This window comes from Micromys minutus (assembly GCF_963924665.1).
Source record: "Micromys minutus genome assembly, chromosome: 17".
Taxonomy (NCBI): domain Eukaryota; kingdom Metazoa; phylum Chordata; class Mammalia; order Rodentia; family Muridae; genus Micromys; species Micromys minutus.
Window position 1 is genome coordinate 32,338,406 of NC_137952.1, and position 15,225 is coordinate 32,353,630.

The 15,225-nt window shown below is 41.4% G+C and overlaps 1 protein-coding gene across 2 annotated transcripts in view; it reads left to right on the plus strand.

Moving 5' to 3' along the window:
• The window catches only part of SLC12A1 (solute carrier family 12 member 1), a gene marked incomplete at its 5' end in the record, with an annotated part of 76,689 nt that extends 61,686 nt beyond the window's left edge, over positions 1-15,003 (plus strand). For both annotated transcript variants that reach the window (XM_080931120.1, XM_080931121.1), the window contains 6 exons: positions 5,002-5,133; positions 5,345-5,456; positions 7,004-7,090; positions 11,041-11,176; positions 12,729-12,796; positions 13,766-15,003. In XM_080931120.1, the coding sequence (XP_080787246.1) occupies positions 5,002-5,133; positions 5,345-5,456; positions 7,004-7,090; positions 11,041-11,176; positions 12,729-12,796; positions 13,766-13,901 (671 nt within the window). In that variant the 3' untranslated portion in view covers positions 13,902-15,003. The remainder of the gene's footprint in view (positions 1-5,001; positions 5,134-5,344; positions 5,457-7,003; positions 7,091-11,040; positions 11,177-12,728; positions 12,797-13,765) is intronic.
• Positions 15,004-15,225: the final 222 nt, after the last annotated feature.

Below are 15,225 nucleotides of genomic sequence, written 5' to 3' on the forward strand. Positions count from 1 at the left end.
CACTGTCAGTCCAGGGGCAGGACCCAGACTGAAGCTTTGCTGGCTGCTGGTCTATGGTGACAGTAGCTCTAAAGGACCAGATCCTGACCTGGAAATAGTCCAATTCTGTTGGCTAGGGCTGCTGTAAGTATCCCAAGGCTGAAATTCACCCATAAGTACAAGGATGACAGGAAATACAAACACAGTTTGCATCCCACACACAGTTGGGAGCCTTATTTTTTCCACCAAGTTTTTAAAAACTATTTGTTTGCGATTTATGTGTATGTGCCTGTGTGTGAGACTATCGGAAGAGGATGCCAGATGGCCTGGAGCTGGCATGTCAGGAGTTTGTAAGCCACCTGACATGGGTGCATGGCTGCTAGGAACTGAAGGTCTGTCCTTAGAAAAGCAGCACTCTAAAACACTGAATGATTTCCCCAGCTCCTTCTCACGCACTTTAAAGTGCCATTCCCCTCCCCAAGTGGTGGCACACAGCTCTAACCCCAGCACTCAGAAGGCAAAGGCAGAAAGATCTCTGTGAGTTTGAGGCCAGTCTGGTCTACATAGTGAATTCCAGTATATCCAGAGCTATGTAGAGAGATTGTATCTTAACACACACACACACACACACACACACAGACACAGACACACACACACACACATACACATACACACAGAGATCCCCCTGAGAATATGTTTGAATCTGAAGTTGGGTCTGATGTAAAATTAGTATTAAGGGCCTTCAAGGTGGCTCAGAAGGTTAGGTGTCTGCCACCAGGCCTAACAGCCTGTGTTTGATCCCACGTAGTAAAAGAAAAAAACTGATTCCCCCTAAGTTATCATCAGACTTCCATTTGCATGCCATGACACACATGTGCCCACATATAAACATGTAAAAAATGTTTAAAATTTGTAATTAGAATAAAGCTTTAAACTCTTTTCCTATTGTTGTTCTATTTGTAATACTAATTGCTATTAAGCGACATGTGCTGGAAAAGTGATGGAAAGTTCAAATGCAAAGCTCGGTCCTCTACTCTTTCTAATTGAGAGGGAGCATTCTTCCTCTGCTCATTCTACTTGAGTGGGAGCATGGCAGTCTTTTGTTTGGTCCATCCATCAAACTTGTTCTAGTTCTCTATCCATCATAGCTCTTGTTCTAGTCCATCCAGCAAAGCTCTTGTTCTAGTTCATCCATTCATCACAGTTCTTGTTCTAGTCCTCCATTTATCACAACTCTTATTCTAGTCCATCCATCACAGCTCTTGTTCTAGTCCATCCATCACAGCTCTTGTTCTAAGTCTCCATCCATCACAGCTCTTGTTCTAAGTCTCCATCCATCAAGGCTCTTGCTCTAGTCCATCCATCACAGCTCTTGTTCTAGTCCATCCATCACAGCTCTTGTTCTAAGTCTCCATCCATCACAGCTCTTGTTCTAAGTGTCCATCCATCACAGCTCTTGTTCTAAGTGTCCATCCATCACAGCTCTTGTTCTAAGTCTCCATCCATCACAGCTCTTGTTCTAGTCCATCCATCACAGCTCTTGTTCTAAGTCTCCATCCATCACAGCTCTTGTTCTAGTCCATCCAGCACAGCTCTTGTTCTAGTCCATCCAGCACAGCTCTTGTTCTAGTCCATCCATCACAGCTCTTGTTCTAAGTGTCCATCCATCACAGCTCTTGTTCTAAGTCTCCATCCATCACAGCTCTTGTTCTAAGTCTCCATCCATCACAGCTCTTGTTCTAGTCCATCCATCACAGCTCTTGTTCTAAGTCTCCATCCATCACAGCTCTTGTTCTAAATCTCCATCCATCACAGCTCTTGTTCTAAGTCTCCATCCATCACAGCTCTTGCTCTAGTCCATTCATCACAGCTCTTGTTCTAGTCCATCCATCACAGCTCTTGTTCTAAGTCTCCATCCATCACAGCTCTTGTTCTAAGTCTCCATCCATCACAGCTCTTGTTCTAAGTGTCCATCCATCACAGCTCTTGTTCTAAGTGTCCATCCATCACAGCTCTTGTTCTAAGTCTCCATCCATCACAGCTCTTGTTCTAAGTCTCCATCATCACAGCTCTTGTTCTAGTCCATCCATCACAGCTCTTGTTCTAAGTCTCCATCCATCACAGCTCTTGTTCTAGTCCATCCAGCACAGCTCTTGTTCTAGTCCATCCAGCACAGCTCTTGTTCTAGTCCATCCATCACAGCTCTTGTTCTAAGTGTCCATCCATCACAGCTCTTGTTCTAAGTCTCCATCCATCACAGCTCTTGTTCTAAGTCTCCATCATCACAGCTCTTGTTCTAAGTGTCCATCCATCACAGCTCTTGTTCTAAGTCTCCATCATCACAGCTCTTGTTCTAAGTGTCCATCCATCACAGCTCTTGTTCTAGTCCATCCATCACAGCTCTTGTTCTAAGTCTCCATCATCACAGCTCTTGTTCTAAGTGTCCATCCATCACAGCTCTTGTTCTAAGTCTCCATCATCACAGCTCTTGTTCTAAGTGTCCATCCATCACAGCTCTTGTTCTAGTCCATCCAGCACAGCTCTTGTTTTGTTTAAAAGGTACTTTTTTCTGAATGTAAACCTACCATAATGTTCAGAAAAACAAATTACAATGCTGTATACTTTAATGCCTAGGTGTTCAAATACTACTCTACAGGGGCTGCTACACCACCCGGAGGACTTGAGGTGGTGACAACTCTTTGAGCTCTAGATCAAGCCCAAACCCTCAGGCTCTCCTAATGATTCCTTAGACACTTTGATTTGCATGGAAGTTAGGGTAGAATTTGGTCCATTCTACAAATAAATTTACTTTCCATCTCAGTAGTCTTAGGAATATAAAAACAATCTGCGATACTTGCTTTAAAACTGACAGGCCCAAACATGGCAACAGAAAAGAACACAGCAAAGCATCTTTAGAACCTGCTAGATCAGAGGGGAACTCTGAAGAGGCTTTCTCAGAAGAGGCTTTGGGCGCTGCACTATGCACTATGCCAATGCTTCCCCTTTGCATTAGAGTCAGGAAGTAACAATTCTCAAAGGCAAGGAAACTAGAAATAATATGAATGGCAGCCAACAAATGCCCAGTGATGAGGGTTAGGAAGTGGGCTTTGTTCTCCCAATATCCTTCTTTGTATGCCTGTCAGAATTGCAAATTTTTAAACGCGGTGCTGGAGAGATGGCTCAGTGTCTAAAAACACTGGCTATTCATCCAGAGCATCCAATTCCTAGCACCCACATGGCAGCACACACCTGTAAACTCCAGTTCCAGAAAATGTAACATCCTGTGCTGAACTCCAAGGGTAGACACATAAAAACGAATGAATCTGGGACTGGAAAGATGGCTCAGCTATTCTGTTCTTCCCGAGGACCTAGGTTCAAGCCCTAGGACCCACATCCGGTGGCTTAAACCTGTAATTCTATCTCCATGATGATTCAATAGGTCTGACCTATGTAGGGACCTGCAGTCATGTGCACATAGTACGTACACACACACACACACACACACACACACACAGCGTGTAAGAAATAAAAATAACCTTTAAACAAATTAACAAATATTTAAGGAAAATAGTATCACTTCTAAGTATTATATATGCACCCATCCTTGATAAAAACAAGAGCATTTAAAAAAAAAAAAATCTCCATGTGTCCTGATCTTTTTTTAATATCATTTACAAAACTTCACACAACTCAAGGAGTTTTGCTTTAGCTTTACAGAAGTCTTGAAAAAGAAACAGATGTAAGTCAAGCAAGTGAAATAGAATACAAGGTGCCTATGGTTCCTGGAAAACTGAAATCCAGACTTTTGTGGGGCTGGTGACAGGATTGTTAGGTAGTGAAATTGGCAATGCAAGGATAGTTTTTTGTCTCTGTGTATAAATGTATGTGTGGTGTGTGTGTGTGTGTGTGTGTGTGTGTGTGTGTGTGTGTGTGTGTGTGTGTGCATGTTTTATGTATGTGTGGAGGTGCACATCGTCATGTGTGTGGAGGCCAGAGAACAACCTTGGGTGTCATCCTCAGAAAAGCCATCTATCCCTTTTGAGGAAGGGCATTGCTGGCCTGGAATTCTCCAAGAAAGGCAGGCTGGCTGGCCAGTGAGCTCCAGAGATCCTTCTCTCTGCCTCCTACCCCTACTCCCAGGGCTGGGACCACACAAGTCTGCCACTACCCAATGCCATTTTTAATAAGGTCCATTGAAGCTAGCATTTTGCCTACTAAATGGCTTCCCAGTCCCCCTACTCCTTATCTCTAGAAAAGCCAATCACCACAGGTTCTAATTTGCAGTTTTAGAAGGCTGGGGACCTATTTAGGGCTGCAGCGATAACAGGAACATAACCGGGCTAAGACCGTTCATGTAAATGCTGCCTTTGTAGTTCGATTCTCCTGAAAAGACTTTTTATTAACATACAGAATTAGGGTTCGTCATTGTGTTTTTCTAACAAGATTTGGTTTTGTTGTTCCTTTCTCCCGTTGTTCCCCTCGCCAGCCTTCTTCCACAAACACGTCACGGGTGACACTGTTCTCTAGTCACAGACACTCCTTATTCTTTCTTGGTCTTCTGAACAAAACCAAGACAGAACAAAAACGCCCTTAAAGGAGGAGAGATTTGTTTCGGCTCATGATTTTGAGATGAGCCACAATGGCTTCATCTCTGGCAGCAGAAGCCCGAGGCAGATTCTGTTAACATTGGGGCAGACCAGAAAGTAGATAGGCCCTACAAATCAGAGCCCCCACTATAATGTAAGGACTACCCCCCCCCCCCACTTAACTACTTTCTCCAACTGTGCTGAACTTCTTAAAGGCTCCTCAATCTTCCCAAACAGCCCCATCAGCCAGAGGAGGGGGGGGACACTCAAAATATAAGCTTCTTATATTTTGAGGTATCTTCGAAGTTTAAGCCACCACATGCCTAAATTATAATTCCATTGTGAGAATAAGGAGCTTAAACATCGTGAGAATAAGGAGCCCGCTGTTTTTATCCTCGAAAGACAAATAGATGCTCCACTGTGTCCTCCATTTCAGACGGCAACATCAGCACCATCCAGTCGATGCATGTCGGGGAGTTCAATCAGAAACTGGTGGAAGCCAGCGCTCAGTTTAAAAAGAAACAGGGAAAAGGCACCATTGATGTTTGGTGGTTATTTGATGATGGAGGTAAGTTGTCAAAAATGTTCACTGAGGAGCCGAACTGAGAGCCTTGTTGTGTTAAGGAAGTTCGTGTATATGAGAAAGGTGTCAGTTTGAGTCCCCATTTCCGTGTCCCCACAGACCACAAGTCATTTAACAGCCATGACAATGGGAATGGATAAAAATGATGCTCTCAGTTCCTCACATTCTGTCCCTTGGAATGTACTCTTTATTCCAGGGTTAACACTGCTTATTCCATACATCTTGACTCTCAGAAAAAAATGGAAAGACTGCAAGTTAAGAATCTATGTTGGAGGAAAGATCAACCGCATCGAAGAGGAAAAAATTTCGTGAGTGATTTGTGACTCACTTTTCTGGGCACTCTGAGGACAGGCTGCTCTGTTGCTTTGAATGCCTTTGAGAGAGCTAGGAATGGTGGTGCATACCTTAATTCTCAGCACTGGGGAGGCAGAGACAGGCAAATCTTTCTGAGTTTGAGCCCAGCCTGGTCTACTACATAGGGAGTTCAAGACCAATGTAGTCTACATGTTGAGTTCCTGGCAAGCCAGGACTATAATGTGAGACCCTATCTTGAAAGGAAGGAAAGAAGGGAGAGAGGGAGAAGGAAAGAGAGAGAGACAGACAGACTGACTTAAAGTAAAGTTGCATCATTTATCTTTGTAGATTTTTCATTAGTGTAGCCACTGGAAGCTGAAGCAGTCATGTGTGAAGAGTTCACACTGTCATGGGGAGCCCGGGAGACCCAGCAGCTCTTGGTCTTGCATTCGGACTTAAGTCCTGAGCTCAGTAACTCCCAGACCCCTGCAATAAAGACAGGACTCTCGTTCCATTGGTTTTCATAGTGTCTTCTCCCTTGAGGAGAATGTAATTATGGTGTAGCCACATGTACACTCACATTTTGTTTCAAGGACATAATTACATTTGTATATTTACTTTTAATGGAAATGTTGCAATGTTCATGCAATGATATTGCGTGTATTGACTCCTCTTAAGAAGTGAATAGGGACTGGAGAGAGGCTCAGTGGTTAAGAGCACTGACTGCTCTTCCAGAGGTCCTGAGTTCAATTCCCAGCAACCACATGGTGGCTCACAACCATCTGTAATGGGATCTGATGCCCTCTTCTGGTGTGTCTGAAGACAGCTACAGTGTACTCATAAAATAAACAAATCTTAAAAAAAAAAAAAAAAAAAGAAGTGCATAGACAGATTGACATAAAGTGAAAGAAACAAAGAGGATAACAAACCAAACTGAAAAACATTCCAGTGACAAGTCTGGGAGTCTTTGTCCCACCTTCACAAGATATCTGTAACTTTAAGATAAAATTGCCAATTTTTAATGGGCAGCAGGCAGAACAACATTATTAGTCTGTTGAAAACGTTATAAAGGCTTCCTCAACAAGAATTACCGAGTTCTGTCTTGCTGGTGGCAAGGAGAGTTTCGCCTTCTCCCTGGGGAAGATGAATGCAGAGGCCCCTTTGCCCTCTCAGTTCTCTGTACTTCCGGGATTTCTCTGTTTTTATTTCTTGGATTTTATTTTTATGACAAGGTGTCTGTGAGTATGTCATGCTGGCCTGGAATTCACTGCACGACCCAATGTGGCCTAACTCACAGTCCTCCTTGGTAAGGGCACCAAGATAGCAGGCGTGTGCCACCTCCACTGACCACACAAGTTGCTTTATGTCTTCAGTGGAATATACTTAACATTTCCATCAAGTGTGTTAATGCAAATCAAAACTGAAAAGCCTCTGTCTGAAAGCCACACTGATTGCTTTTGATACCTTAACTCAAACACAGAGGCGCTTTTGATAGAAAGTAATTACATAGGTACTAGTGATGTCGTTTTTTTTTTTTTTTTCCTTCTCTCTCTCTTTTCAGAATGGCTTCTCTTCTCAGCAAATTTAGAATAAAATTTGCTGACATCCATATAATTGGAGACATCAACATTAAACCAAACAAAGAGAGGTAAGAACTGTTTAGTAAGCTCGGCTGACCCAGGTTCTCTTTTTCATGTTGCTTAACAAAGGGTGAAAATGTAGTGTATTTACTTTAATGACTTCTTGATATTAAAGAAATGCTTTCACTAACTATAACACAGAACCACCCAGTCCATTTTAACAGAGAGGAGGATTTTGGCGAGAAACTTGAAGAAAGGATCCCCCATTCCAGGGTGATTTGTGGTTCCAGGTACTAAGCGGCTCAATGCTTAGGGCCTGTGAACTTTTGATGGAGTCTCTAAAACTATCCGAGACCTAGAGTGGTGATTTATAATCCCCACTCCCAGAAAATATAAATCTGGCAGAGCTGATATAATCATTTAAATGTCTTCAAAGCACGGCAGCATTTTATCCCTATCAGTTGTTGAGTTTCTCAATTCCATTAACCGTCTTAGTCATTTACAAAATGCCATAGGCCGGGCAACTTGGCCAACCAACACCGTGTCTCAGTTCTGTGGGCCATGCAATCCAAGATCAAGGAGCTGTGGGCTACGTGTCATTTGAGGATTCTCTTTCTAGCTCAAAGCTGGTCACTTCTATCTATTGGGAAGATGGCTCAAAGGTTAAGAGTTCTGACTGTTCTTCCAATGGTCCTGAGTTCAGTTCCCAGCAACAACATTGGTGGCTCACAACCATCAGTAATGGAATCCAACCCCCTTCCCTCTTCTAGTATGTTTTAAGACAGCAACAGTGTACTCATACACATAAAATAAATTCTTTTAAAAAATAAGTTAAATGAACTGCTTAGACTCATAACTTAGCAACTACAGAAAGTTTTCAGTTACTGATAGTAAGTTATATTTACTGTATCTTGTGGATACAATTTAATACATTTGATCCAGAATAGACTGGAGCCCACAAAGAAAACCACACAGTGCCAAATGAAGGCTTCTGTGTGCCTGGAGTCCTGCAACCCTGTTGGACCTTCTTTGACCACTGTTTCTGCTTCCTCTGGTAATTCTTGACATGCTGTCATTCTATAATCCCCGAGTCTTCTCCCCTCTTCCCTTCCTGTAATATAATGTTTCTTTCATGAACTCAATAAATATCTAAAAATCTTAAGACTTACAATGCATTGTATTGACCAGATAAACTCGAACTTCACCTTGTTTAGGGTATCTATGAGCTCCCCAAGACTACAGGTCAGGTATAATGCTTTATAAAGCACCTTCACTAATAAGAAAGTTGAAACTGATGGGGCTAACTAGGGATGCTTTATAACATTTCCTTCTATTATACAAACCTCAAAAGCCTGACATTCCCTTGCTTCTGCACGCACAGACACACTCCGTCTTACTACAACAACCCTCGCTCGCCCCATAACGTCTTCTTCTCAGGGCATTTTCATTTTTGCCCCATGTCTAAATTTTATCCCAGACACTACTGGTGTCCCTCACACCATTCTTCTCCTCAAAGAGAATTACTTCCCTTCTGTGAGAAAGCAGTAAGTTAGGTTTCGGGGTTCTGCAGACTTTCTCCCTGCTGTATCAAGGTTGCAAAGACACATCAATCCTTACTTAGGCATAATAATTGTGAATCCTATTGTACAGAGGGATGTACAGAGGAGCCATCCTCATCTCTCACCTGCCCACCACCCTTTGGCCATGCTGCTTTGTAAAATGCCACGTATCCTGCTGGTGGCTCTCACCCCAGGCTTTGAAAGCAGCCCTAGTTTACAACAGAAAGCAGTCGTTTGGTCTAAGACACCCATAGCCTCTGGTAGCACATTGGGCTTGTCTGTGTTAATTCCTCTGGGTGGAGCAATCGAACAGAGAAAGCTCCTCTACATAGGCGAAGCCCCAGGCCACCAAGCTAAACCATCAAGAGTCTGCTGGCCCAGTGGCTGGAGAGAGATGGCTTGGCAGTTTAAAGCACTAGCTGCTCTTGTAGAGGATCTGAGTTCAAGTCCCAGCACCCACAGAGTAGCTCACAACCACCTGTATGGGATCTGATTCCTTCTTCTGGTGTGCATGGAGACAGAGCACTCGTGCATAAAATACATGAACAAACATAAACTTTATAACAAAGGACTGATTCTTTCTCATTCCTCCTATTCTATCTTCTTGTATAAAGCTGCCAATCAAAGTTTATTTAGCTCATCAGAGCAAGATGACTGATGAGCAACTAGGACTACCAACTTGTTCCCATGTATTCAATAGGAGGGAACATGTCCTTTCTAGCTACTCCATTCAGGATGCATTGTCCCACCAATCCACTGGGCCATCCATGGTAGGCACCATAATACTGGGTGTGATTTGGTTTAAAACTGAGTTTTGCTCAACCCTTGAAGAAATGTGCTAGGATTAGTTGATGCTGTAGATGGAACAGTTTTTTTGTTTGTTGTTGGTTTTTTTTTTTTTTTTTTTTTTTTTTAACCAGAGATACAACTACAGATTTCCACTCCACCTGTTTCTTGGGAAATCATTTTTATACTGTATTTTCGAGCCAGGTTCTAGATGAGGTGCAGAGAAACTCTTAACTCTACAAAAGTGAGAACATGTAGAGTTTCCGAATTGAACTTTGTGCTTTCCGAATTGAAACCAAGTTCTGGAGCTGGTCAGCATTGGGCTGCCTCAGTTTCCCAAGGCACACACCCACATCATCCACTGCCCCACTCTCTTCCATAGGCCAGGTTAGCTATGCTGAGGACAAGAGTTAGAGCAATAATCCAGGTCAGACCCTGCATCTTACGGACGTCTTCACGGCCCTCTAAAGCCTGACACTGTTGGAAGTAGCAGCAAGTAAAAGTATTGTTGAAAGAATAATAGGGTCACTTAAGTTCTTTTGCTCATCCATCGGCTCCCCCACTTTATGAGTCAGCACGATATGAATCTACGGCACTCAGTATCTCTTCAGTCCCTAACAGAGGCTTTACTGGCAGAGACAATTTTACTCCTTTGTAATCTCTGCACTTTTATGTGCAAGTCTTAAATCAGGCCAACTGATGAGATAATTAAATTCATCACTTCGTATTTTAACGTCTTAACCCCAAAGCGTATGGATTCTAATTATCATTCATCCCAAGGTTCCTAAATTGTAAGTAAGCTAAATTATATAAAACCAAAGAAAATTATTCATAGTCGAGCCTTTCTCCAGCAGAGCTCTGAAGACAACTCCTTTCATAAATTATAAGCTTTACTTTGTGCTGTTGTTTGAAGAATAAATCTTAAGAGATTATCATGTAAGACAAAAATGAGATTCTCCTTGCAATTTTTAAATGTTCTATAGCTCTCACACACAGCTTTTTGCTTTCTCCTCAATTATTTATCTTTAGATGTCCTAAGATGGCCTCAGATTTTTAGGCATTAGATGTTATTGATTTTTGTCCTCTTGCTTAACACAAACATAAATAATAGTCATTTGAAAATCTCAGACAGCAACATCAAATACCGGGACAAGGACACCATTATTTTTGGGAGACACTTTTGCAGAAGAAGTGTTAAGCCTGTGGGAGCCCAGGCTATTTTCCTATCTGCCCAAAGCCTCCTCAACAGTGGGCATTGTTAGTTGACTGCCAGTGAGGAGGGCCCCCAGCTCTCAATGAATAGGTCATCGCTCATCTACAGAAACTGATAGTCTCCCATTGATGAGCATAACAAGCAAATGAAAACTCGGGTGTGGACTTCAGTGTGTACAGCTAAGTGTATCTTTAACTACATTATGCAGAAAATGTATCTGTGCAGTAATTACTATCTACTTGTTCATGAATTAATAATACTGATGATCCTCACAAATGAACAAGGCCTCAAACACACCATTGCTTGCTTTCACCATAGAGGGAATGGTTCCCCTCACTGTAAGTTGCCTACAAAGATGACTCTCAAAAGATTTGCATATCATTCAGCTCTGATTCCATGCATCTGTGAAATAATGAGTCTGTTTCCCACTGTGAGGCCTCCTTTACAATTCCAATTTCAGCTGGAAAATCTTTGAAGAGATGATTGAACCTTATCGGCTCCATGAAAGCCACAAAGATTTGACCACTGCTGAGAAATTAAAAAGAGAAAGTCCATGGAAAATTGCAGATGCAGAACTGGAATCAGTCAAAGAAAAGGTAAATCCCCAGCTTTCTAAGTTTTCACTTTACTGTTTAATCAAATGAAAGAGGTAACAGGGGTTGATTTCAAGGAAGGAGACATCTGGTCAACCTGCCTTCCTGAGCACCCTGCATTTTTAGGTGCTTTTTAATCATATGACTAGATATAATAATTTAGAAAATGTTTTCACTTTTTTCTATAAAATAACATATTTTTAAGTTAATGAAACAAGTTATTGTCCATATTGTGATGACACCTTTGAAATTTATTCTTAATAATCTAAAATAAGTCAACAGTCATGCAATGTGGATAAAGGTTAGTTTAACACAATTTAAACAATAGCAAAGACCTTTTAACCTGTTAAGACATTTATGATGTATTGCTTAGAATAAAGAATACAGATGTTGTATCTGGGGCTAGCAAGATAGTACATCAGTCATCCTGAGTTCAATCCCCAGGTCTCACTGTACAAATTGTCCTCTGACATCTACAAACAGTGTAGTATGCATACAGGAAAAATAAAATAATTGTGTGTGTGTGTGTGTGTGTGTGTGTGTGTGTGTGTGTAACTTGAATCTGGCACACAACATGAGATGGATGAAGAAGAATGAGATTTCTTAGGTAGCCTGTAATCCCAGCACTCTGGAGACTGAAGCAAGAGGATCACAATCCCCAGGACAGCCTGAGGCAGACTGAGAACAACCAGAAGTCTCCTTCTGGCCTGAGTTTAAGTTGAACTGGTAGGTTGTATTGATAATAAAACAAAACAAAACAAAAAACCAGGGATGCCAATCTAAGTAAAAAAAACTCAATATCCTAATTGGACATTAAAGAACAAATGTCCCCAGAGCTTCTAAACTGCAAACATGGGTAAGCTGGATTAAGATCTGAACTGGGAAACCTAGAGGAAGAAAATATTAAACTCTTACAGCAATTGTAAGATGTAAGATGTAAGATGACCCTAGAATAGAACAATAAATTATGTGTGGCACTGAGTATCTAGTTTTACAGAGACATAATATATAACCAAGCAGTGTAAACACCTGAAGTTGGTTCTGAACCAATGAAACTCAAAAAAAAAGGTATTATTCTCATCACTGCAAAATAATTTTCCAGTGAGTTTACTGGTGACTTATTACTCAAAACCAGTCCCTTACAAATATTGTCAGGGAGCTTAAAGGAAACAGAATAGGACAGAACCTATCTTGTTAGGCATCAAAGCACTAGCAAGATTCAACTGGTTTTCTTCAAATGAAAGTCTAGCCATTTTTGTTTGTTAGTTTTTGTTTTGGCCATCTGTCTTGTTTGTTCTACAACCCTAGAATCTAATAAGCCACCATACCACAGTGACTCATATCACATCAGACTCACTTTACATTTCAAAAATTCCCCATGAAGCTTTGCAACATCAAATCATCGTTTTTAAAAGCACACACTATTTATTTGTAGAAATTATTAAAAAAAAAAAAAAGATATCCTCTCCTTATCCATGACTTGAGGTGAGAAGATAAATTCTCATTCAGAATACTGGTAGACCTGCACTCAACTCAGTCTAAATACTGTCCACAGAGTTACCGCCAAGTCCGACTGAACGAGCTCTTACAGGAACACTCCAGAGCCGCCAACCTCATCGTGTTGTAAGTGTTGCTGGGCAGTTGTGATTGGTAGAAAGAAGGGATAGGGTGAGTGGGCTAATCAAGCTAAAGGCCCATGACTCTTCCAGTGGGAAGATTTTTTTAAAGGAGTTTAGGCAGTAAAGGAAGATGAATGTCACCCTAAGGCAGGATGGCAGAATCCTGGGACTTCAGCAGAACTGGCTTGGATTTTCTAGCAATCCAACAACACTCAAAGGGCTGGGAACATTTGCTCATGTTGAATTGATGCTACCCTCATGGGCCCATTTGGACCAGGAGCCCGAACTCTGAAATTCCCTCCCAGTAGCCCAAGTGGTCCATGGGGCTCGAAAGCATCTACCCTGGGTGGGTGCTCCTGAGCTTTGCATGACCATGGCTGACTCCCAGGGATCTCTACAGCGTGGGAACAGGACACCAAGTGCAAAAGGCTATTAGTTTTCCCATTTTCATTCTTTATCGCATGGTCCTACCAATATTAGGAAAATGCCTACTGAAAATATTACTTGTGACATGAAGATTGGTGCTGAACATGGGGAAATGTCCAACTATTTCGTTTTTACCCCATGAACTGACCTAAGATGTATGTATCTTAAAGTATGCTATGGCAGGGAGGACTGCTGCATCTAATGCCCCCTCCCCCCCAAAAAAATATTGAAGGCCAAAGTAACTGCCTCCATGAGATAGATATCTCTTGATTAGATTTTTAAAATATCAAAAAAAAAAAAAAATCAGAAGTTAGAATTCTGCTTTACCTGTATAATGACTAAGCCACTTTTTCTCATTTATAGATGTTTACAGTATCTGAAAAAGGCATCAATTTAATTTCTGTATTCAAAGTGTCTGCATTGCTTTCCTCAGGGCGGGGTTCAGGGGAAACATAATCAACATTGCATTACTAATTCAGAAGTGCAGCTAATGTCCCTGCCAGCCGAAACTTTCTCTCCAGTTTTAATTTTTCTTCCCTGTTCTCAGGAGCCTTCCAGTGGCAAGAAAAGGATCTATTTCAGATTTGCTGTACATGGCATGGCTAGAAATCCTGACCAAGAACCTCCCTCCTGTGTTGCTGGTTAGAGGAAATCACAAAAATGTCCTGACATTTTATTCTTAAAGCGTGAAGAATGTGCCTTGGTGTCTGAATAATTATGAGACACATCTGGTATTTGTGTTTTAAAACCTCATCAATGAATATACAAACCTCTGGAAGCTAGCCTACCCAATTCTATATAATTTTGTCTTTTATTATTAAGTCATTAGTAATTATAATAGTAATTAAGTCATTACTAATGAGAGTTTTTCCTCCATCCATTTCAAAAGACATCGAAAGCCATGGGAATCCCAGAAAAACACTTTTCCATTGTTGCTGGTAAATAAGAAATTCATAAAAGCTGGCCTACACGTACAGACGATGCTAATCTAGACATGAGCTCCAGGCAAACTTAATCTTGTTTCCGTGGAGTCGGCTGCCTGGCCCTGGTGCAGGCCACAGGCCCACAGCAGGCTCTCCACACAGGCTTATTGACCGGCTGGGCTGGTGAAGTCAGGTGGCTGTCTTAGGAAAAGACCCGTTGGGTCAGTGGCCTGATTCTGCTTGGCCTTCTGAGAAGTTTGTGAAGATTTTTTAAAAAAATCAATTGTCTGGAAACCGTGAGAAAGACTAGAGTCTACAAAATGTTCAGAGCAGTCACCCGAATAAGGTTTATTTAATGCAGCAGATAATAAACTTAATGTCTGCCGGCACGTCGCCTGCATTTGCTGCTAGCTGGAGGTAAATGAGACAGGTGAGCAAGATTCACATGTTCCACTTAAACGGAACAGTCTTAACACACCAATATCAGTTGTCTTTCTGGCTAAATATTTCGAAATGTCTACCTTTGTACCACTTTATTTTCCTCTCTCTCTCTCTAATTAAGTGGTTTGCATGGATGAAATAAAAAAATAGATGATCTCATTGAAAATTAATGTCATAGGTTTCCAATCCATTATTAAAAATGTATCCAGGTCCTACATTTATTTCCTTTCTCTCCATATAGGTATATGGGCTTTACAGAATAACTCAGATATAAATGGAGAAACTTGTAAAATTTAAAAATACAGGTGTTGGTTTTCTTCTTGTTAGTGTGTGTAATAAATTTAATCACAGAGAAAATGTTTGTATGATAAATGGCTTGGTTTTGGTTTTGTTGGCATATTTTGATGGTTCTGGGGAAACCCCTGGGGGTAAAATCAACCTGAAATAAAATTCTACTAAAAAAAAAATACTAAATTTTGTTTGCTTTGGCAAAGTAGTGTGTTTTCCTTTTTGGTTACTTAAATCACTGTGAAATGGTTCACAGAGGTTAGCATGAACATCACATCCGGTGAGCCTGCACTGTTTAATGCTGGGGTTCAGGATGAGTTTCTGACCATAGCTTTGCTCACAGGCGAGACAGGCA